The 23,036-nt window shown below is 45.7% G+C and overlaps 1 protein-coding gene across 2 annotated transcripts in view; it reads right to left on the bottom strand.

The window, feature by feature from the left end:
* Nucleotides 1–23,036, bottom strand: part of LOC126212818 (zinc finger protein 454-like) — a 285,869-nt gene that overhangs the window by 71,237 nt on the left and 191,596 nt on the right. For both annotated transcript variants that reach the window (XM_049940230.1, XM_049940229.1), the window contains one exon: nt 11,562–11,626. In XM_049940230.1, the coding sequence (XP_049796187.1) occupies nt 11,562–11,626 (65 nt within the window). The remainder of the gene's footprint in view (nt 1–11,561; nt 11,627–23,036) is intronic.

Genomic DNA, 23,036 nt, shown 5'->3' on the forward strand with positions numbered 1-23,036 from the left:
ACGCTCTGTGATTTAAGAAATTCACCGTACATTCTTGCAGATTATTCATCTTGCATTTACTTTGAAAGTAACGCTTTTCAAACCACCATTCGCAATATTTTCCCACGACCTGTTAGAAACAAGTTCGTTTCAGCAGTTGCCAGAGAGCGCCAGAAACATGTGACACCACGCTTGCGCAGCTATGATGATGCAGGAAGCCCATATGTGCATAGGTGTACAACATTAGATCTTGCACTGTGCCATAAAAGAAACAAGACATCAGAGGATACTCCAAGAACATCGGAATTTTGTGAACCATATTAAAATGCGTAATTCGGCTTAAAAGGGCACATTCGTATGTCCAGATTCGGATGTAAATTTTCTTGAGTACCGGTACTGTATTATCTCATCTTTGGTTCTTTATTATGGCATAACGCCATACGTGTTAGAAGATGAAAACATGCACTTTTGAAATGCAGTGAACAGTTGAATCTAGCCCATAGTATGGAACTAAACACTTCGTTTCAAATAAATTCACTGCCCCAGCGGAAAAGATTAATAAAAGCCATATTTCTTTAGCAAACTGACAAAAATAACTTCGTTGTTCTGCAAGGCGATTAATTCTTGACTGTCAGAAAGGTGCAGATAAAACCTGAAACTAATAATATATTTTAGCCTTCCGTAATTATGCGAACGTATTTTAATTCATTTGATAGCTTCCGGCCATAGATATCCGTTTTGTTTTCATTTAATGTGAGGAGCAATAAATGAAGAGGAAACAGCAAAATCACTACACGTAAACATGGGTCACGTGGAGACTCCCTATTACAACTCAGACTGCTCTATGCATCAGCCCCGGATCTACGAACTGGGGCAATATACACTCCAGGAAATGGAAAAAAGAACACATTGACACCGGTGTGTCAGACCCACCATACTTGCTCCGGACACTGCGAGAGGGCTGTACAAGCAATGATCACACGCACGACACAGCGGACACACCAGGAACCGCGGTGTTGGCCGTCGAATGGCGCTAGCTGCGCAGCATTTGTGCACCGCCGCCGTCAGTGTCAGCCAGTTTGCCGTGGCATACGGAGCTCCATCGCAGTCTTTAACACTGGTAGCATGCCGCGACAGCGTGGACGTGAACCGTATGTGCAGTTGACGGACTTTGAGCGAGGGCGTATAGTGGGCATGCGGGAGGCCGGGTGGACGTACCGCCGAATTGCTCAACACGTGGGGCGTGAGGTCTCCACAGTACATCGATGTTGTCGCCAGTGGTCGGCGGAAGGTGCACGTGCCCGTCGACCTGGGACCGGACCGCAGCGACGCACGGATGCACGCCAAGACCGTAGGATCCTACGCAGTGCCGTAGGGGACCGCACCGCCACTTCCCAGCAAATTAGGGACACTGTTGCTCCTGGGGTATCGGCGAGGACCATTCGCAACCGTCTCCATGAAGCTGGGCTACGGTCCCGCACACCGTTAGGCCGTCTTCCGCTCACGCCCCAACATCGTGCAGCCCGCCTCCAGTGGTGTCGCGACAGGCGTGAATGGAGGGACGAATGGAGACGTGTCGTCTTCAGCGATGAGAGTCGCTTCTGCCTTGGTGCCAATGATGGTCGTATGCGTGTTTGGCGCCGTGCAGGTGAGCGCCACAATCAGGACTGCATACGACCGAGGCACACAGGGCCAACACCCGGCATCATGGTGTGGGGAGCGATCTCCTACACTGGCCGTACACCACTGGTGATCGTCGAGGGGACACTGAATAGTGCACGGTACATCCAAACCGTCATCGAACCCATCGTTCTACCATTCCTAGACCGGCAAGGGAACTTGCTGTTCCAACAGGACAATGCACGTCCGCATGTATCCCGTGCCACCCAACGTGCTCTAGAAGGTGTAAGTCAACTACCCTGGCCAGCAAGATCTCCGGATCTGTCCCCCATTGAGCATGTTTGGGACTGGATGAAGCGTCATCTCACGCGGTCTGAACGTCCAGCACGAACGCTGGTCCAACTGAGGCGCCAGGTGGAAATGGCATGGCAAGCCGTTCCACAGGACTACCTCCAGCATCTCTACGATCGTCTCCATGGGAGAATAGCAGCCTGCATTGCTGCGAAAGGTGGATATACACTGTACTAGTGCCGACATTGTGCATGCTCTGTTGCCTGTGTCTATGTGCCTGTGGTTCTGTCAGTGTGATCATGTGATGTATCTGACCCCAGGAATGTGTCAATAAAGTTTCCCCTTCCTGGGACAATGAATTCACGGTGTTCTTATTTCAATTTCCAGGAGTGTATATACGGCACAACATATTCATCAACACGACATTCGTTTGCTTCCCCGACAACCGGCATAAGAATACACTGATGCCTGTGGGATTCACAACGTATACTAATATGGATAAGAGACATCATTCTGAATGTACTGAAAGTTTGGTCATTTAATACTTGTTATATAATGAACTTTACCCCCTCACCCCTGTTGTTGTTGTTGTTGTTGTGGTCTTCAGTCCTGAGACTGGTTTGATGCAGCTCTCCATGCTACTCTATCCTGTGCAAGCTTCTTCATCTCCCAGTACCTACTGCAGCCTACATCCTTCTGAATCTGCTTAGTGTATTCATCTCTTGGTCTCCCTCTACGATTTTTACCCTCCACGCTGCCCTCCAATGCTAAATTTGTGATCCCTTGACGCCTCAAAACATGTCCTACCAACCGATCCCTTCTTCTAGTCAAGTTGTGCCACAAACATCTCTTCTCCCCAATCCTATTCAATACCTCCTCATTAGTTACGTGATCTGCCCACCTTATCCTCAGCATTCTTCTGTAGCACCACATTTCGAAAGCTTCTATTCTCTTCTTGTCCAAACTAGTTATCGTCCATGTTTCACTTCCATACATGGCTACACTCCATACAAATACTTTCAGAAACGACTTCCTGACACTTAAATCTATACCCGATGTTAACAAATTTCTCTTCTTCAGAAACGATTTCCTTGCCATTGCCAGTCTACATTTTATATCCTCTCTACTTCGAGCATCGTCATTTATTTTACTCCCTAAATAGCAAAACTCCTTTACTACTTTAAGTGTCTCATTTCCTAATCTAATTCCCTCAGCATCACCCGATTTAATTTGACTACATTCCATTATCCTCGTTTTGCTTTTGTTGATGTTCATCTTAGATCCTCCTTTCAAGACACTGTCCATTCCGTTCAACTGCTCTTCCAAGTCCTTTGCTGTCTCTGAGAGAATTACAATGTCATCGGCAAACCTCAAAGTTTTTACTTCTTCTCCATGAATTTTAATACCTACTCCCTCACCCCCCTCCTTCTCAAACCATGAACCTAGCCAACGTGTAGATGCCTGAGTGCCTCAACCATACAGATAGCTAATTGACTTGTAATGTTAGCCAATATGGTCTTGCTGTTCCAGCAATGCGAACGTCTGAAAGCAAGGGCAAACCACAGGGCATTTTCCAAGGGCATGCAGCTCTTCTTTGTGATTACATGTTAAAGACATCCCCCTGGGTAAAACTTCCAGAGGTAAAATTATCCTTCGCTCAGATCTCTGGGCAGGGATTACTCGGGATGATATCGTCATCAGGGAAACCAAAACTGCTAGTCTATGGGTCGGGACGTGCAATGTTACATCCCTTAATCGGGTAGGTATGTCACAGAATTTAAAAATAATGGAAAAATTACTGGCAGGCAACTGCGGTGAAGGTCTGTTTACGTTTCAAAGAAATGCAGGAGCATGTGAAGCAATATTGATCCTACGCCTTATCTTCTTCGTTTACAGCATTTTTGGACTTAGAGAAAGTTTCTGACAAGGTTGGCTCGAATTCGCTCTTTGAAATTATGAAGTTATCAGGGGTAAAGTACAGGCTATAAACAGGATTACAGTAATCAGACTGCAGGTAAGAGTCGAAGTGCATGAAAGGGAAGTAATGGTTGAGGACGGAGTGAGACAGGATTGTAGGCTATTCCCAGTGTTATTGAATCCGTACACTGAGCAAACTATGACCGAAGGCAAGGAGAAATTGGAAACGGAATAAAGTTCAAGGTGATGAAATGAAAACTAATGTGGCTGCTCTGTTAAGAGACAGAAAAGCACTCGGAATAGAATGGATAGAGTCTTGAAAGCAAGATACAACATGAACATTACAAAAGTAAAACAAGGTTAATGGAATGTTGGAGAATTAAATCAGGCGACCCTGGGAGAGTTAGCACAGCAAATGACGCAATAGCAGGCTTTCTAGAAGAATAGATATTCAGACAAAGAAGTAAATATGGTCCTGCGATGAAATAACAGGAGGAAAAAGGACAACGATAAAATACAGGGATGGAGCAACACTATTTCTCTCTCTTTTACAAAAACAAAAAAAAACTTGATTATTTCGGCAAGATTTTATAGAAACATCACATCAGACAGTTTTTTAGACCAACTAAGAAAATATATCAAGCATTCCGATCTGTAAAGAGCAAACAACCTCCTATATCAGCAAGTGGAGTATATAAGAGGATTGGGTAGGTTTGTTTGGTGGAGGAGAGCAAACAGCGACGTTAGCGGTCTCATCGGATTAGAGAAGGACAGGGAAGGAAATCGGCCGTGCCCTTTCGAAGGAACCATCCCAGCATTTGCCTGGAGCGATTTAGGGAAGTTACGGAAAACCTGAATCAGGATGGTCGGACGCAGGATTGAACCACCGTCCTCCCGAATGCTAGTCCAGTGTGCTAACCACTGCGCCACCTCGCTCGGTGGAGTATATAAGATTCCGTGTACTTGTGGAAAGGTCTACATTCGAACTACCAAGAGAATCTTGAATACAAGACTGAAAGAACAAAAGTCGTTGCCGACTAGGCAACACAGAAAAATCAGTTGTAACAGATTCTTCAGTCAGGAAACCATGAAGTTTTTCGGAATCAAAATTTTATCTACTATGACAAACTATTATGCACGAGAAACCAGCTAAATATACACTCCTGGAAATGGAAAAAAGAACACATTGCCACCGGTGTGTCAGACCCACCATACTTGCTCCGGACACTGCGAGAGGGCTGTACAAGCAATGATCACACGCACGGCACAGCGGACACACCAGGAACCGCGGTGTTGGCCGTCGAATGACGCTAGCTGCGCAGCATTTGTGCACCGCCGCCGTCAGTGTCAGCCAGTTTGCCGTGGCATACGGAGCTCCATCGCAGTCTTTAACACTGGTAGCATGCCGCGACAGCGTGGACGTGAACCTTATGTGCAGTTGACGGACTTTGAGCGAGGGCGTATAGTGGGCATGCGGGAGGCCGGGTGGACGTACCGCCGAATTGCTCAACACGTGGGGCGTGAGGTCTCCACAGTACATCGATGTTGTCGCCAGTGGTCGGCGGAAGGTGCACGTGCCCGTCGACCTGGGACCGGACCGCAGCGACGCACGGATGCACGCCAAGACCGTAGGATCCTACGCAGTGCCGTAGGGGACCGCACCGCCACTTCCCAGCAAATTAGGGACACTGTTGCTCCTGGGGTATCGGCGAGGACCATTCGCAACCGTCTCCATGAAGCTGGGCTACGGTCCCGCACACCGTTAGGCCGTCTTCCGCTCACGCCCCAACATCGTGCAGCCCGCCTCCAGTGGTGTCGCGACAGGCGTGAATGGAGGGACGAATGGAGACGTGTCGTCTTCAGCGATGAGAGTCGCTTCTGCCTTGGAGCCAATGATGATCGTATGCGTGTTTGGCGCCGTGCAGGTGAGCGCCACAATCAGGACTGCATACGACCGAGGCACACAGGGCCAACACCCGGCATCATGGTGTGGGGAGCGATCTCCTACACTGGCCGTACACCACTGGTGATCGTCGAGGGGACACTGAATAGTGCACGGTACATCCAAACCGTCATCGAACCCATCGTTCTACCATTCCTAGACCGGCAAGGGAACTTGCTGTTCCAACAGGACAATGCACGTCCGCATGTATCCCGTGCCACCCAACGTGCTCTAGAAGGTGTAAGTCAACTACCCTGGCCAGCAAGATCTCCGGATCTGTCCCCCATTGAGCATGTTTGGGACTGGATGAAGCGTCGTCTCACGCGGTCTGCACGTCCAGCACGAACGCTGGTCCAACTGAGGCGCCAGGTGGAAATGGCATGGCAAGCCGTTCCACAGGACTACATCCAGCATCTCTACGATCGTCTCCATGGGAGAATAGCAGCCTGCATTGCTGCGAAAGGTGGATATACACTGTACTAGTGCCGACATTGTGCATGCTCTGTTGCCTGTGTCTATGTGCCTGTGGTTCTGTCAGTGTGATCATGTGATGTATCTGACCCCAGGAATGTGTCAATAAAGTTTCCCCTTCCTGGGACAATGAATTCACGGTGTTCTTATTTCAATTTCCAGGAGTGTAGAAGCGTATTGATTATTTTAAACCGGCTGAAGTGGCCGAGCGGTTCTAGGCGCTACAGTTTGGCACCGCGCTACTGCTGCGGTCGCAGGTTCCAATTCTGCCTCGGGCATGGATGTGAGTGATGTCCTTAGGTTAGTTAGGTTTAAGTAGTTCTAAGTTCTAGGGGACTGATGACCTCAGATGTTAACTCCCACAGTGCTCAGAGCCATTTTGATTATTTTAACAGAAAAGAAGAAGCCATGAAATTGAATGATATATGGTCAGTGGCCTGCAGAATCGATAGATCCTTTACAGGTTTTGTGGTGTCACCGCCAGACACCACACTTGCTAGGTGGTAGCCTTTAAATCGGACCCGCGTGTCGCCACTATCAATGATTGCAGACCGAGCGCCGCCACACGGCAGGTCTAGAGAGACTCCCTAGCACTCGCCCCAGTTGTGCAGCCGACTTTGCTAGCGATGGTTCATTGACAAATTACGCTGTCATTAGCCGAGACGATAGTTAGCATAGCCTTCAGCTACGTCATTTGCTACGACCTAGCAAGGCGCCATTATCATTTGCTATTGATCTTGTAATTCATGTATCATCAAGAGTTATGTTCACCAATTATGGATTAAAGTTAAGTATTCCAGAAGCTACGTACTTTATTTGCTAGTATTCATTACTTGACCTGTTCCAGACCTCACGCCAACCTGCGTGAGCTTAAACGCGTGCATTTCGGCCTCCTCTAGCAACACGGTGTTGGCTCTTCTGCCAACACTACAGGTTTTTATGTCTGAATGCGGCTGATCATGTATAAACTCGACCTCACCCACTTCACATAGTATTTATGTCGCTCTCCGACGTCCGACTCAGGTTCAGCGTCGCTGGAAGCAACTCCGGCGTGCAGTGCAGCTCTGGACGGGACGTCAGGACCGAAAAGTGTCTTCAACGCCGGCTGTATCTTCGACCACGTCCATACTGCTCGGAAGACTCATCAGCAACTGAGACAATGGAAATGAAATGGAAATGAGCGTTTGGTGTCATTGGCCGGGAGGCCCCTTACAGGGCAGGTCCGGGTGCGGGTCTTATTACTTTCGGCGCCACATTGGGCGACCTGCGCGCCAGATGGGGGTGAAATGATGATGAAGACAACACAACACCCAGTCCCTGAGCGGAGAAAATCTTCGACCCAGCCGGAAATCGAACCCGGGCCCGTAGGACGGCAACCCGTCACGCTGACCACTGAGCTATCTGGGCGGACACTGAGACAATAATGCTAGTAGATGAGTATCGCTTTTTGAGCAGGAAAATAACTAACGAGTGCCAGAGTAGAGTATACAGGCTGTACATAAAGTCTAGGAACACTTTCAATTATTTATTGCACAAGAACTAAACATTGCGCAGGTGTCATACATATCGCATTTTGAAGAGAAACTCTGAAAGTTTTTTTTTTTTTTTTTTTTTTTTTTTTTTTACAATCATTCGATATGCGAGCCATGAGTGACCTTGCAGACGTCAATACGGTAGTCGAATTCTTGCCATACCCGTCCCAGCACGGCATCATCGACTGTGGGAGCTGCTTCCCGTATTCTCTCCTAGAGCTCTGCTACATCACGTGGTAGAGGCGGTACATACACCAGATCTTTAATGTAGAATGAGATTTTCACTCTGCAGCGGAGTGTGCGCTGATATAAAACTTCCTGGCAGATTAAAACTGTGTGCCGGACCGAGACTCGAACTCGCGACCTTTGCCTTTCGCGGGCAAGTGCTCTACCAACTGAGCTACCCAAGCACGACTCACGACCCGTCCTCAGAGCTTCAATTCCGCCAGTATCTTCCAAACTTCACAGAAGCTTTCCTTTCTTTTAGGAGTGCTAGTTCTGCAAGGTTCGCACAAGACCTTCTGTGAAGGTAGGAGACGAGGTACTGGTGAAATTGAAGCTGTGAGGACGGGGCGTGAGTCGTGCTTGGGTAGCTCAGTTGGTAGAGCACTTGCCCACGAAAGGCAAAGGTCCCGAGTTCGAGTCTCGGTCCGGCACACAGTTTTAATCTGCCAGGAAGTTTCAGATCTTTAATGTGTCCCCACAGTGGAAAGTCAAACGGAGTGAGATCTGGTGATTGGGGAGGTCATTTCGTTAAACAGCTGTCCCCTTGTGTAGCAAGGCCGGTCCATAGGATGCGTCAGCTCCGTGTTCAGGTACCCACGAACTTCACGATGAAAATGGGGTGGAAGCCCCATCCTGCTGAAAGATGAACATACGAGACCAATTGCATTTGAGGCATCAGCCATTGCTGCGACATGTCGGAGTAGGAATATCCAGTGACACTGCTCTCGGCGAAGAAGAATGGCCTGTAGAGTTTTCGACGTGACAAGGCACAAAAAATATTTACCTTTGGGGAATCACGCTCTCAATGGATTCGTGTGGATGCTTTGTACCCCAGATTCGACAATTATGCCTGTTCCCTTTCCCATTAGTGTCAAAACTGGCTTTGACGCTAAAAATTATGCGATCAACAATTCCATCCCCATCCTCATTCCATTGTACCAACTGAGAATAAAACTCAAAAACACTTGTCTTTGTCATCGTCATTGAGCTTCTGCACTAGCTGCAATTTGAATGGTTTCATAGACAGCTTCTGTTGCAGGACTTTCCACACTGTCACTGGAGCCATCTCGAGTTCTCGGGATGCACGACGCACCGATTTCTTTGAACTCCTTATGAATGTCTCTCGTACGCGCTCCACATTCACTTCACTCACACTGGGACGTCCGCTTCTCTTTGTCGGGCACAGGCAACCCGTCGTAACGAATTTGTTGTGCCAGTGGTAAATGGCCTTCCTTGTTGGTGGCTTCTTGCCGTACTTGGTTCTTAACATCCGTTGAACAGCGGTAGCACACTTGTTTTTGTCAAATTGCAACACACGGAAAGCTCGTCCCGCACCTGAACTCGCCATGTTTGCGACTAGCGCTATCGGCAAATTACCAAACTACCCTGTGGAGGTAGACATGAAAAAAAAAAAACTTCCAGGGTTTCTCTGCAAAATGACATATGTGTGATATGTGTATCCCTAACATTATTTAATCTGTATATGGAGCAAGCAGTAAAGGAAACAAAAGAAAAATTCGGAGTAGGTATTAAAATCCATGGACAAGAAATAAAAACTTTGAGGTTCGCCGATGACATTGTAATTCTGTCAGAGACAGCAAGGGACATGGGACAGCAGTTGAATGGAATAGACAGTGTCTTGAAAGGGGGATATAAGATGAACATCAACAAAAGCAAAACGAGGATAATGGAATGTAGTCGAATTACGTCGGGTGATGCTGAGGGAATTAGATTAGGAAAACAGATGATTTTTGCTATTTGGGGAGCAAAATAACTGATAATGGTCGAAGTAGAGAGGATATAAAATGTAGACTGGCAATGGAAAGCGTTTGTGAAGAAGAGAAAATTGTTAACATCGAGTATTGATGTAAGTGCCAGGAAGTCGTTTCTGAAAGTATTTGTATGGAGTGTAACCATGTGTGGAAGTGAAACGTGGACGATAAATAGTTTAGACAAGAAGAGAATAGAAGCTTTCGAAATGTGGTGCTACAGAAGAATGCTGAAGATTAGATGGGTAGATCACACAACTAATGAGGAGGTATTGAATAGAACTGGGGAGAAGAGGAGTTTGTGGCACAACTTGACTAGAAGAAGGGATCGGTTGGTAGGACATGTTCTAAGGCATCACCAATTTAGTATTGGAGGGCACAGCGTGGAGGGTAAAAATCGTAGGGGGAGACCAAGAGATGAATACACCAAGCAGATTCGCCGGCCGCGGTGGTCTAGCGGTTCTAGGCGCTCAGTCCTGAACCGCGCGATCCTGCCTCGGGCATGGGTGTGTGTGATGTCCTTAGGTTAGGTAGGTTTAAGTAGTTCTAAGTTCTAGGGGACTGATGACCACAGATGTTAAGTCCCATAGTGCTCAGAGTCATTTGAACCATTTGAACCAAGCAGATTCAGGAGGATGTAGGCTGCAGTACGTATTGGGAGATGAAGAAGCTTGCACAGGATAGATTAGCATGGAGAGCTGCATCAAACCAGTCTCAGGACTGAAGACTACAACAATAACAACAACGTGATAGGTGTACAATGTTTGGTTCTTGTGCAATAAATAATTGAAAGTGTTCCCGGACTTTATGTACACCCTGTGTATAAAATTCAGAATGGCAACGGCGTCAAAAGTATAACATTTAATATAAATCATTTCTGGAGATATTTGTTTGCGATGTAGCCTTGTACAAACTGAAGCGTGAATGATAAGCAATTTAGACACGAAGAGAAAAGAAACTTTTAAAATGTGGTGCTGCAGAAGAAGGGTGAAGGTCATATGTGCAGATCACGTAATTAATGAGCTAGTTCTGAATGGCATTCGGACGAAAAGAAATATGTGGCAGACCTTGACTAAATGAAAGGGTAAATGCCGTGTGGCTTGGGCCTCCCGTCGGGTAGACCGTTCGCCTGGTGCAAGTCTTTCAAGTTGACGCCACTTCGGCGACTTGCGTGTCGATGGGGATGAAATGATGATGATAAGGACAACACAACACCCAGTCCCTGAGCGGAGGAAATCTCTGACCCAGCCGGGAATCGAACCCGGGCCGTCAGGTATGACATTCTGTCGCGCTGTCCACTCTGCTACCAGGGGCGGACAATGAAAGGGTCAACTGATAGGAGACAACCTTAGGCATCAAGTAACCGTCAATTTGGTGATGGAGGGAAGCGCTGGGGTGGGTGGGGGAGGGGGATGGGAAGGTAACAATTGCAGTGGGAGACAAAGAGATGAATACAGTAAGGAGGTTGAAATGAATGTATGTTGCAGTAGTCACTCGGAGATGATGACTCTTGCGTAGTCTAGTGTGGAGAGCTTAATCAGATCAGTCTTCGGGCTGAAGACAACAAAAATAAGAACTACAACATAAAATGAACATCTCCACCAAATTTGACAGTTTTCAGACTGGTGCCCTGTGGTGTAACACTCTCCATTTCCGTCAGTGTACGAGTATAACGTGGCAGAGATCAGTGTGCGTGAGAGACAGTATAAATTTTGTGTGCAAAACAATACGGTTACCATTTGCAAATGGATCGTTATCTCGCTTTTTAGATACGTTATACCAGGACAGGCGTATTAAAAGTTGTTCCAGACTAACCTCCAAGAACTCGGTGAAGAAGCATTCTCATACTGGCGAGCTCCGAGACTGACGTGTTCCTTATCCTGAAAGAAAAAAAATGGAGTCAATGTTTGTAGGAAAATTCAAGAGGCTACTGCACGTGCAAAGTCAGCAGGAGTCTGCGACATGGGTGAGAACAATTCATGTTACACACTTGCGGAGGTTGTAGAGGGGACTTACTAGATCAAGTTTTACGTACCCACATCCGGAAACGTCATCCAAGCTACACAGCGTCAAAGTTACACGCACCGGTGCCTATAAATGTTTGCACATACGTGGTGATTTCGTGACGATGTCACAAATTCTGAAGGATGTTGGATAAATGTATCAATTTGAGGTAAGGGTCGCTGTGGCGGAATCGAACGAACTGGAAGTTATAACGAAAACGGTTCTGATACCTCTGACAGTGGAATACACGTACCGGTACTGCTGCTGCTAAGATTGTACGGCAGGCAACTTCAGAGATGGCAGTGTCTATATCTACATATATGCTCCGCTAGCCACCAAGCGGTGTGTGGCGGAGTGCACAATTCGCGCCAAAGTCATATTTCCCCCCCTCTCTTCCAACTGTATGAACGCGTGAGTACGAGCTCTTATTTCCCTTATCTCTGAATGGTGATCATTGTGCGATTTGAAAGTTGGTGGTAGTAATATAAGCTCTGTATCCTCGGTGAAGATCCGATTTCGGAATTTAGTGAGCAGCGCCTTCCGTTTAGCGCGCCGTCTATCTGCAAGTGTGTCCCACTTCAAACTTTCTATGAGATTTGTAACGCTCTCGCGATGGCTAAATGTGCCAGTCACGAATCTTGCCGCTCTTCTTGCGACCTTCTCAATCTCCTGAATCAGACCCAACTGGTAACGGTCCCATACAGACGAACAATACTCCAAGACTGGACGAACTAACATATTGTAAGCTATTTCCTTTGTTGAAGGACTGCATCGCTTCCGGATTCTACCAATAAACCTCAATCTAGAGTTCGCCTTGTCCGTTACCTGTGTAATCTGATCATTCCAATCATTTCGAATAGTCACACCCAGATACTTGACGGATGTTACCGCTTCCAAAGACTGGGCATTTATTTTGTACTCGTACATTAATGGGGATTTTCGCCTTGTTATACGCAGTGGGTTACACTTACTAATATTCAGAGATAACGGCACGTCATTACACCAGACATTTATTTTCTGCAAATCCTCATTGATTTGTTCACAACTTTCGTGTGATACTACTTTCCTGTAGACCACAGCATCATCGGCAAACAGTCTAAGGCCGCTGTCCATACCATCAACTAGATCTTTTATGTAAATCGTAAAAAGCAGAGGACCTTTTACACTGCCCTGGGGCACACCTGAAGTTACTCTTGTTTCTGTTGAAGTGACCCCGTTCAGAACGACAAACTGCCCCCTGTCTGTTAGAAAACTTTCTATCCAACCGCATACGTCATCGGATAGACCGTACTTTATGTAGCAAGCGACAGTGCGGAACTGAGTCTAACGCCTTTCGGAAGTCGAGATATATGGCACCAACCTGGGAGCTGGTATCTAGAGCCTGTTGTATATCGTGCACAAATAAGGCCAGCTGTGTCTCACATGACCGCTGTTTCCTAAAACCGTGCTGGTTTCTGCAGATGAGCTTCTCAGAGTGTAGAAAGGTCATTATGTCAATCAAAGCAACAAAAAATGTACAGTAAACATAGACTCCAGAATGCAGACGTGAAGAGCTATGAGCACTTGCTGAATACGGGAGATGTGTTTTACATTAGCGAAGATACGCAATTGGTTATATCTCCTCAGGTGTGCATTTTAGAGCTCATATTTACCAGATTCTTGTCTTGATCTATACTACCTCCTCTGGAAGTTGCATCCTTAGCAGCAACAGTACCAGTACACACATTACATTGTCAGGCGTTTCAGAACGATTCCCGCTTGCAACTTCCGAATCGTTTTTTTTTTTTTTTCTGAACCGGGGAGCCTTCCCTCAAACTGACAGATTTATCCGTCTCCATCAATCACGAAAGTTCGTACCATCATCACGGAATCACGCAACATACACATACATTCACAACAGCCGGCACTTGTAACTTTGAGGCTCTGTTGCGTCGTTTCCTCACATGGGTTCCTACATAGAAGTTGATCCAGCAACTCTCCTCTACACACCCACTACATGTGTGTAACATGAATTGTAAAACACCCTTTATATGTTTCAAATGGCTCTGAGCACTATGGGAGTTAACACCTAAGGTCACCAGTCCTCTAGAACTTAGAGCTACTTAAACCTACACACATCCATGCCTGAGGCAGCATTCGAGCCTGCGACCGTAGCGGTCGCGCGGTTCCAGACTGAGGCGCCTTGAACCGCTCGGCCACACCGGCCGACCTGTATATCTTTCATCGCAGGTCATCTCCCAATGTGTTTTCCGGATGTGTCGAAAGTGTGCACACTGAAACGCACATCTACAGTCCGTTTTAGCACCTCACCTATATGGAGGACTAGGCGCTTCAGTCTGGTACCCGGTCGCAAGTTCGAAACCTGCTTCGGGCATGGGTGTGTCTGATGTCCTTAGGTTAGTTAGGTTTAAGTACACTACTGGCCATTAAAATTGCTACACCACGAAGATGACGTGCTACAGACGCGAAATTTAACCGACAGGAAGAAGATGCTGTGATATGCAAATGATTAGCTTTTCAGAGTATTCACACAACGTTGGCGCCGGTGGCGACACCTACAACGTGCTGACATGAGGAAAGTTTCCAACCGATTTCTCATACACAAACAGCAATTGACCGGCGTTGCCTGGTGAAACGTTGTTGTGATGCCTCGTGTAAGGAGGAGAAATGCGTACCATCACGTTTCCGACTTTGATAAAGGTCGGATTGTAGCGTATCGCCATTGCGGTTCATCGTATCGCGTCATTGCTGTCGCGTTGGTCGAGATCCGATGACTGTTAGCAGAATATGGAATCGGTGGGTTCAGGAGGATAATACGGAACGCCGTGCTGGATCCCAACGGCCTCGTATCACTAGCAGTCGAGATGGCAGGCGTCTTATCCGCATGGCTGTAACGCATCGTGGAGCCACGTCTCGATCCCTGAGTCAAGAGATGGGGACGTTTGCAAGACAACAACCATCTGCACGAACAGTTCGACGACGTTTGGAGTAGCATGGACTATCGGCTGTGACACCGTGGCTGCGGTTACCCTTGACGCTGCATCACAGACAGGAACGCCTGCGATGGTGTACTCAACGACGAACCTGGGTGCACGAATGGCAAATCGTCTCGGTCACCTCTTGTTCGCATTCACGACACTTAGAACAGTGGACGTTAGATTTCAGATGTGTTACGACCCGTGGCTCTACCCTTCATTCGAACCCTACATTTCAGCAGGATAATGCACGACCGCATGTTGCAGGTCCTGTACGGGCCTTTCTGGATACAGAACATGTTCGACTGCTGCCCTGGCCAGCAAATTCTCCAGATCTTTCACCAATTGAAAACGTCTGGTCAATGGTGGCCGAGCAACTGGCTCGTCACAATACGCCAGTCACTACTCTTGATGAACTGTGGTATCGTGTTGAAGGTGCATGGGCAGCTGTACCTGTACACGCCATCCGAGCTCTGTTTGACAATGCCCAGGCGTATCAAGGCCAGAGGTGGGTACTGATTTGTATGCATCCAAATTGCGTGAAAATGTAATCACATGTCAGTTGTAGTATATTTGTCCAATGAATACCCGTTTATCATCTGCATTTCTTCTTGGTGTAGCAATTTTAATGACCAGTAGTGTATCAGTCAGATTTAGCACCTTATCTATATGGAGGAAATAACACATGTGGCTCTCACACATGGCGACGGGGAAGTAAATCCGGCACGTCATTGCCAAATGCAATGCCCTGTCACTCGCATTAGCTGATTTGGGGACAGTGTGGAAGACGTGCAAAGGCTTTGCACGATGTAAACACAGTTTGGCTCCCATCGCACAGGACCAGGCGCTGCCTCAGACTGCATTAGTTTTTTTTTTTTTTTTTTAATGGGACCAAACTGCTGAGGTCATCGGTCCCTAGGCTTACACACTACTTAATCTAAGTGACACTAACGTACACTAAGGACAACACACACCAATGGCCGAGGGAAGGCTCGAACCTCCGACGGGGGGAGAGCCAGCGAACCGTGGCAAGGCGCCTGAGACCACGATTAGTTGCTGCTGTTGTATTGCAGATACGGCTGTCTTGCCCACCCGAGAGACGGCAGGTAAACGTTTATTACAATGAAGTGACAAAAGTCATGGGAGAGCGATATGCACATACATGCTGATGGTGGAGGTAACGTGTACACAAGGTAGACATGTGAAAAGGTTTCTGACGATGGACGACGGCTATTAACAGACTCTGATCGCGGAATGGTAATTGGGACTAGACGCACTGGATATTTCATTTCGGAAACGTTTGGGAATTCAACAGTCCCAGATACTCAGTGACAAAAGTGTGTCGAGAATACCCAATTTCATGCATTACATCTCACCATGGATAATGTAATGGCCGACGGCCTTCACTTAACGACCGAGAGCAGCAGCGTTTGCATAGAGTTGTCAGTGCTAGCAGACAAGCAACACTGCGTGAGATAACCGGAGAAATTAACGTGGGATGTATGACGGACGTATGCGTTAGGACGGTACGGCTATGGCAGCAGGAAACCGACGCGAGTGCCTCTGCTAACAGCACGACATCGCCTGCAGCGCCTCTTCTGGGCTCGTGACATCTGTTAAGACACTAGACGACTGGAAAGCTGCGGCCTGGTCAAAGGGCTCTAAGCACTATGGGACATTAGTCGAGTCCGTGCCACGTCGTGTTGTGGCACTTCTGCATGCTCGCGGGGTCCCTACACGGTATATTATGCAATTGTACCAGTTTCGTTGGCTCTTCAGTGTAATTCTGATGCTCTTCAAACCACGCACATACATAGCGATCTGTGTTACATGTTGCATTATCCTGCTGGTACATGCCATCATGCTGAGGAGAAAGTAACTTCATGTAGGGTTGGACATAGTCCCCAAGGATAAATGCACACTTTTCTTGATCCACTTGAAACGTCCCCTTTGGACAATTATACATGACTGTGCTTAAACTGATACACAATATTTTTTAGCGCAACGCAATCTGACTTTCAAAAATCCCTACAAAAAAATGGCCCTGACTAACATTAACCTACACCTTTCACAAATCACTCACCTCACAAAAATCTTGGTTACTCGAACTACTGCAATACAGCGAGCGCCACTACTGCCAGCTAAATAAAAGATTCAAACTACGGAAAGCACTAACTACTGATAGGGATGGTTAGCAAATGAAAGATTTCAATAGAGAACAAACAATGTATTTACCTTAATATCATCAAAAGTCATAATATATATTGCAGTTCATGACATCCAGTCTTACAAATTTCAAAACTCCGCCATCTCTCTCCCCACATCCACCACTGCTGGCGGCTCACCTCCAACTGCGCAACGCTATGCGCTGTTAACAGCCAAGTGCCCAACGCTACAATGGCGAGTATTACAAAATGCCAACCAGCCACAGACTGCACACAGCACAGCCAGTGATTTTCATACAGAGGTGGCGTTACCAATAAAAAAACCTATACAGTCTACTTACACACTGTGCCTTCCAAAATGACGATGTCGCCACGAGAATTTTAGGAAAACAATGCCCAGGCCATAACTCTCCCTGCTCCTCCGGTCTGGACCTTCCGTCAATTGTGGCACAGTGTGTGCTTTCATAAATTTCACGCCAATAGAGCATAAAAAGTAATTTATCTGAAAACGCCACCTGTCGCCACTCAGTGGACGCCCACCTGCGGTATTGGTGTACAAATTACAGCATGGATACGCGAACCAGGCACCTGTTAAAAAAATATATATATATGGCTCTGAGCACTGTGGGGCGTATGTATAAAGCACTAAGACAGCTTATATTAAAAAAAATGATGCAAATGACTCTGAGCACTATCGGACTTAACATGTGAGGTCATCAGTCCCGTAGACTAGGAACTACTAATCTAAGGACATCACACACATCCATGCCGGAGGCAGGATTCGAACCTGCGAGCGTAGCAGCAGCGCGGTTCCGGACTGAAGCGCCTAGAACCGCTCGGCCACATCGGCCGGCTCCTCCTGCTCAAATCAGTCTCGATTTCAGTTGGGAAGCGCTAGTGGTAGCGTTAGAATGTGGCGGAGACCGCACAAAGGCATGGATCCCAGATGTCAACAAGCCACTGTACATGCTGGTGGTCGCTCTGCAAACTGTTTACACGTAATGGACCTGGTCATCTTGAAATACGTATGTTGTGTGGCGGCGATGGCGAGGCATTGCAGAGTCTCTGACCAGAGAGCTATTTGCCGTTCCTAGCCTGCGCTTGACTGCGCGAGAGTGCAGTTCAGTTGCGAGTTAGAGTTCGAGAGTAGTAGCGCATGCAAGATGACGTAGTCTGTGGTAGTAGCGCGCGAGAGATAGTCGCAGTTGTGTGTGAGGAGTCGGCGGGCGTCGACATGGCACACTGGTCAAGATTCAGGACGAGGTAGATTTTTAAATAAGGTAATGAAGCAGCATTGCGCACATTTGATAATGTAATGTAAATTAACTGTAACTAATTTGTTCAAGAATCGCCCCAATAATAATTTGTTTTCAAACCAAGCATTTTAACAAAAGAAACATTTTTATTGAAAGAAATATTTCCCTTGGTATTCCTTAAAGAAAAGTTTCCCTTAAATTCAAAATTTTTGCAATGCATTTCCTACGAGCTATGGCGAAAAATAAGAGCAGATCCAGTTTTACTGAGGTAAGAATTTGAGTTTAATCAGGGCCTAAAGATCGACATTTCGGTCTATTTGCATTTTTTTATTGTGACTGAGATTTCATTATCATTGAATTGACTTTCATTTTTGTGAGGAACTTATACTTGGGTCAGATTGCTATTTTTTTTCATTTAATTGTCATTGTCATTAAATATAATTACGGGGAGGCTACACTTAGCTCTATGTCTATTCTCATTTAAAATATTATTTCAAATTTCTATGGGGAGCTTACACTTGGCTCCGTTTCTATTAAATATTGTCTTTCAAATTTCTCTGGGGAGGTTACAATCTGCATCAACTCAACTGATCGCTCACTGTAAATTATTATGTTCGGCTACATGGAGGCAGTCTGCAGCCATTCGTGGACTTAATGTTTCCAAAAAACAATGAAATTTTTCTGTACGACAATGCGCCATGTCACTGGGCCACAACTGTTCGCGGCTGGTTTGAAGAGTACTCTGGACAGTTTGGGCGAATAAATTGGTCACCCAGATCGCCAGACATAAAGCACATCGAACCGTTATGGGATATAATCGGGAGGTATGTCTGTGCACAAAATCCTGCACTGGCAACACTTTTCCATTTACGGATGGCTATAGGGGCTACACGGCTCCATTTTTCTGCAGAGCCTATTGACTTGTCACAAGCGACTTCTAATCAAGCTGCGGGCCTATGGGGTATCGTCTCAGTTGTGCGACTGGATTCGTGATTTCCTGTCAGGAAGGTCGCAGTTCGTAGTAATAGACGGCAAATCATCGAGTAAAACTGAAGTGATATCAGGTGTTCCCCAGGGAAGCGTCCTGGGACCTCTGCTGTTCCTGATCTATATAAATGATCTGGGTGACAATCTGAGCAGTTCTCTTAGGTTGTTCGCAGATGATGCTGTAATTTACCGTCTAGTAACGTCATCCGAAGACCAGTATCAGTTGCAATTACGAACAACTTCAGTTGGAAAGACCACATAGATAATATTGTGGGGAAGGCGAGCCAAAGGTTGCATTTCATTGGCAGGAGACTTAGAAGATGCAACAAGTCCACTAAAGAGACAGCTTACACTACACTCGTTCGTCCTCTGTTAGAATATTGCTGCGCGGTCTGGGATCCTTACCAGGTGGGATTGACGGAGGACATCGAAAGGGTGCAAAAATGGGCAGCTCGTTTTCTATTATCACGTAGTAGGGGAGAGAGAGTGGCAGATATGATACGCGAATTGGGGTGGAAGTCATTACAGCAAAGACGTTTTTCGTCGCGGCGAGATCTACTTAGGAAATTTCAGTCACCAACTTTCTCTTCCGAATGCGAAAATATTTTGTTGAGCCCAACCTACATAGGTAGGAATTATCATCAAAATAAAATAAGAGAAATCAGAGCTCGAACAGAAAGGTTGAGGCGTTCGTTTTTCCCGCGCGCTGTTCGGGAGTGGAATGGTAGAGAGATAGTATGATTGTGGTTCCACGAACCCTCTGCCAAGCACTTAAATGTGAATTGCAGAGTAGTCATGTAGATGTAGATGAGACAATGTCTCATGATGGGAAAAGGAGGTACGACATGATATTAGGAGGTATCGCACGACTTTTGTCACCTCAGTGTATGTTACATTTCAAATCTTCTACGATAGCTTTATTTGAATGCATGAAATGTACTCGCAATTACGAATATGGATAACTATCAGTAGAAGAATGGAATGACGACAGTGAAAATTTGTGCTGGGCCGGCACTCGAACGCGGATTTCCTGTTTATCGCGAGCGGTCGTCCTACCATTCAACTATCCATGCACGACTCACGGCCAACCTCAAACATCCATCCGTCGTCAGCCATGCGGCTACAACCTGTACTCACACATCCATTATGTATATTTCCGGACTGGTGAGACATTTTACTCGAAAGCCACTTTCTCAGTGTCGGCGGATAAATAGGGATAAATAGGATATTGCATGCTTGTTGTGGATGGATGGTTAATGATATATGGAGACGAGCATGGATAGCCAAACGGTAGGGCGACCGTTCGCGATAAGATGGAAATTCAGGTTGAGTTCCGGCCCGACACAAATTTTCATTGTCATTCCATTCTAAAACTGATGATTATCTACATTCGCAGTTGCGAATACATTTAATGTATTTCATAAGGCTGCAGTAGCAGCAGTGCCTGTTCCTCTGGACATACAAGCATGTTCAAACGAACTTGGCATTGTAATTCAGAATAACACAGGCGTTGCAACGTCGTATCGTCATTATTTGAATGGGTTAACACAAATGTGTTTGTTCTCCGTTTCATATGGAGTTGGTGACAGCCTGGGGCTTCGTCAGTGGATGCGTATCTTTCGTCCTCGCGGCCCACTGAAGAGATGTTTTACGAACTGACGGCCAGAGACCGCGAGAAGGGAAGAACTGCATTGCCGCTGCACTTCATTCTGACAATCAAATAAAATTTTTTCAGAATCGTTGTGACTTTACTCTAATTAACGTAATGAAAATGTTCAGCTTTTTAGTGCTATTGATAATGAAGGTTCATATACGCATCATATTTTCATATTATGACAGATTTTAGAAATATATACAGAAAAATCAAAAAGCATTGGAGTAGTTGTCGTATATTTACAAAACCTATATCATGCCATTCATACGAAACTGCTTCCGAAAGCACTACATAAGGCAGACACAGAGGACGCACTTATTATAAAAAGACAAGAAATGTATGAAGATAATATACGGAAAATAAAAACTGGTAATAAGTGTTCTCAGAAATTTAGAACAAGCGAAGGCGCGTTACAAGGCTGCCCCATGCGCCAGTACAGTTCGCAATATACGAGGGTCACTCCAAAAGAAATGCACACTATTTTTTTAAACCCATCTTTTATTCTACATGTTTGAAGGTTTTACAGTGTGTAGATACATCCTTTAGGAACAATATTTTCATTTCTCCGCATAATTTCCATCCCTCTCAACTGCCTTACACCATCTCGGAACCAGCGCCTGTATACCCGCACGGTAAAATTCTGGACCAGCCTGTTGGAGCCGCTGTTTGGCAGCGTGCACAAGGGAGTCATCATCTTCAAACCTTGTTCCACGAAGAGAGTCTTTCAGTTTCCCAAATACATGATAGTCGCATGGAGTCAGGTCAGGACTGTAAGGCGGGTGTTTCAGTGTTGTCCATCGGAGTTTTGTGATCGCTTCCACGGTTTTTTGACTGACACGTGCCCGTGCATTGTCGTACAACAGCAAAACATCTTGCTTTTGCCGATGTGGCCGAACACGACTCAGTCGAGATCGAAGTTTCCTCAGTGTCGTCACATATGCGTCAGAATTTATGGTGGTCCCACTTGGCACGATGTCCACAAGCAAGAGTCCTTCGGGATCGAAAAACACCGAACCCATAACTTTTCCAGCAGAAGGTGTAGTTTTGAATTTTTTTTTGTCTTTGCTCAGTTTGCATGATGCCACTCCATTGATTGCCTCTTCGTCTCTGGTGAAAAATTACGGAGCCAAGTCTCATCACCTGTCACAATTCTTCCAAGAAATTCATTTCCACCATTCTCGTACTGTTCCAAAAGTTCGCTGCATACCGTTTTCTTGTTTCTTTGTGAGCCACTGTCAACATCCTGGCAACCCACCTGGCACAAACCTTTTTTAACGTCAACACTTTCAGTATTCTGCAAACACTTCCTTCCCCTATCCCAACGTAGCGTGACAATTCGTTCACTGTGACTCGTCTGCCAGAGTCGTGTGAAGTTAGCACCCCTTTTTCAAGAAATATACATTTTTTTCACAGTTCTTGATAGATGTAGCATAGTTCTAGAGTTCTTTGTGCAAAATTTCAATAGTTCTGCAGAATTTAGCGACGAAAACAACAATACTCGAAAAAATTTTCGTGTCGAAAACATTCTTTGGCAATTTCCGCAAAATGTAAATAAGTACAAGAGTTCTGAGCACAGTTCTGAGCAGAGCTCCAAGAGTTCTTTCGAAATTCCTAGTAACATTTTTTTGTGCAGCTAATAGTTTACGAGATAATTGCATTTTAATGAGAAAAACTTTTCACTTACTGTGAAGTTGGCACCCTTTTTTTCAGAAATATATATTTTTTTCAGAGTTCTTGGTTGATATGGCATAGTTCTAGAGTTCTTTGTACAAAATTTCAATAGTTCTGCAGAATTTAGCGAAGAAAACAACAATATTCGAAAAAATTTTCGTATCGAAAACATTTTTTGTCAATTTTCGCAAAAATTAAATTTGTACAACAGTTCTGAGGACAGTTCTGAACACAACCCCAAGAGCTCTATCGAAAATCCCAACAACATTTTTCTATGTTGACAATAGTTTATGAGATAAATTGATTTAATGTGGGACACACTTTGTCTACGGAAAAAATAAATATATTCGTACAACAGTTCTTATGATAGTTCTGGACACCACGTGAAGAGTTCTATCGAAAATCGTACTAGAATTTTTTTGGGCAGGTAATAGTTTAATAAGAGGTAATTGCAACTTAATTAAGAATTCCATAAGAGCTCCTACTGTGAAGCTGGCACCCTTTTTTTCAGAAATATATTTTTTTTCAGAGTTCTTGATAGATAAGTCATAGTTATAGAGTTCACTGTACAAAATTTC

The sequence above is a fragment of the Schistocerca nitens genome, chromosome 11, assembly GCF_023898315.1.
Source record: "Schistocerca nitens isolate TAMUIC-IGC-003100 chromosome 11, iqSchNite1.1, whole genome shotgun sequence".
NCBI lineage: Eukaryota > Metazoa > Arthropoda > Insecta > Orthoptera > Acrididae > Schistocerca > Schistocerca nitens.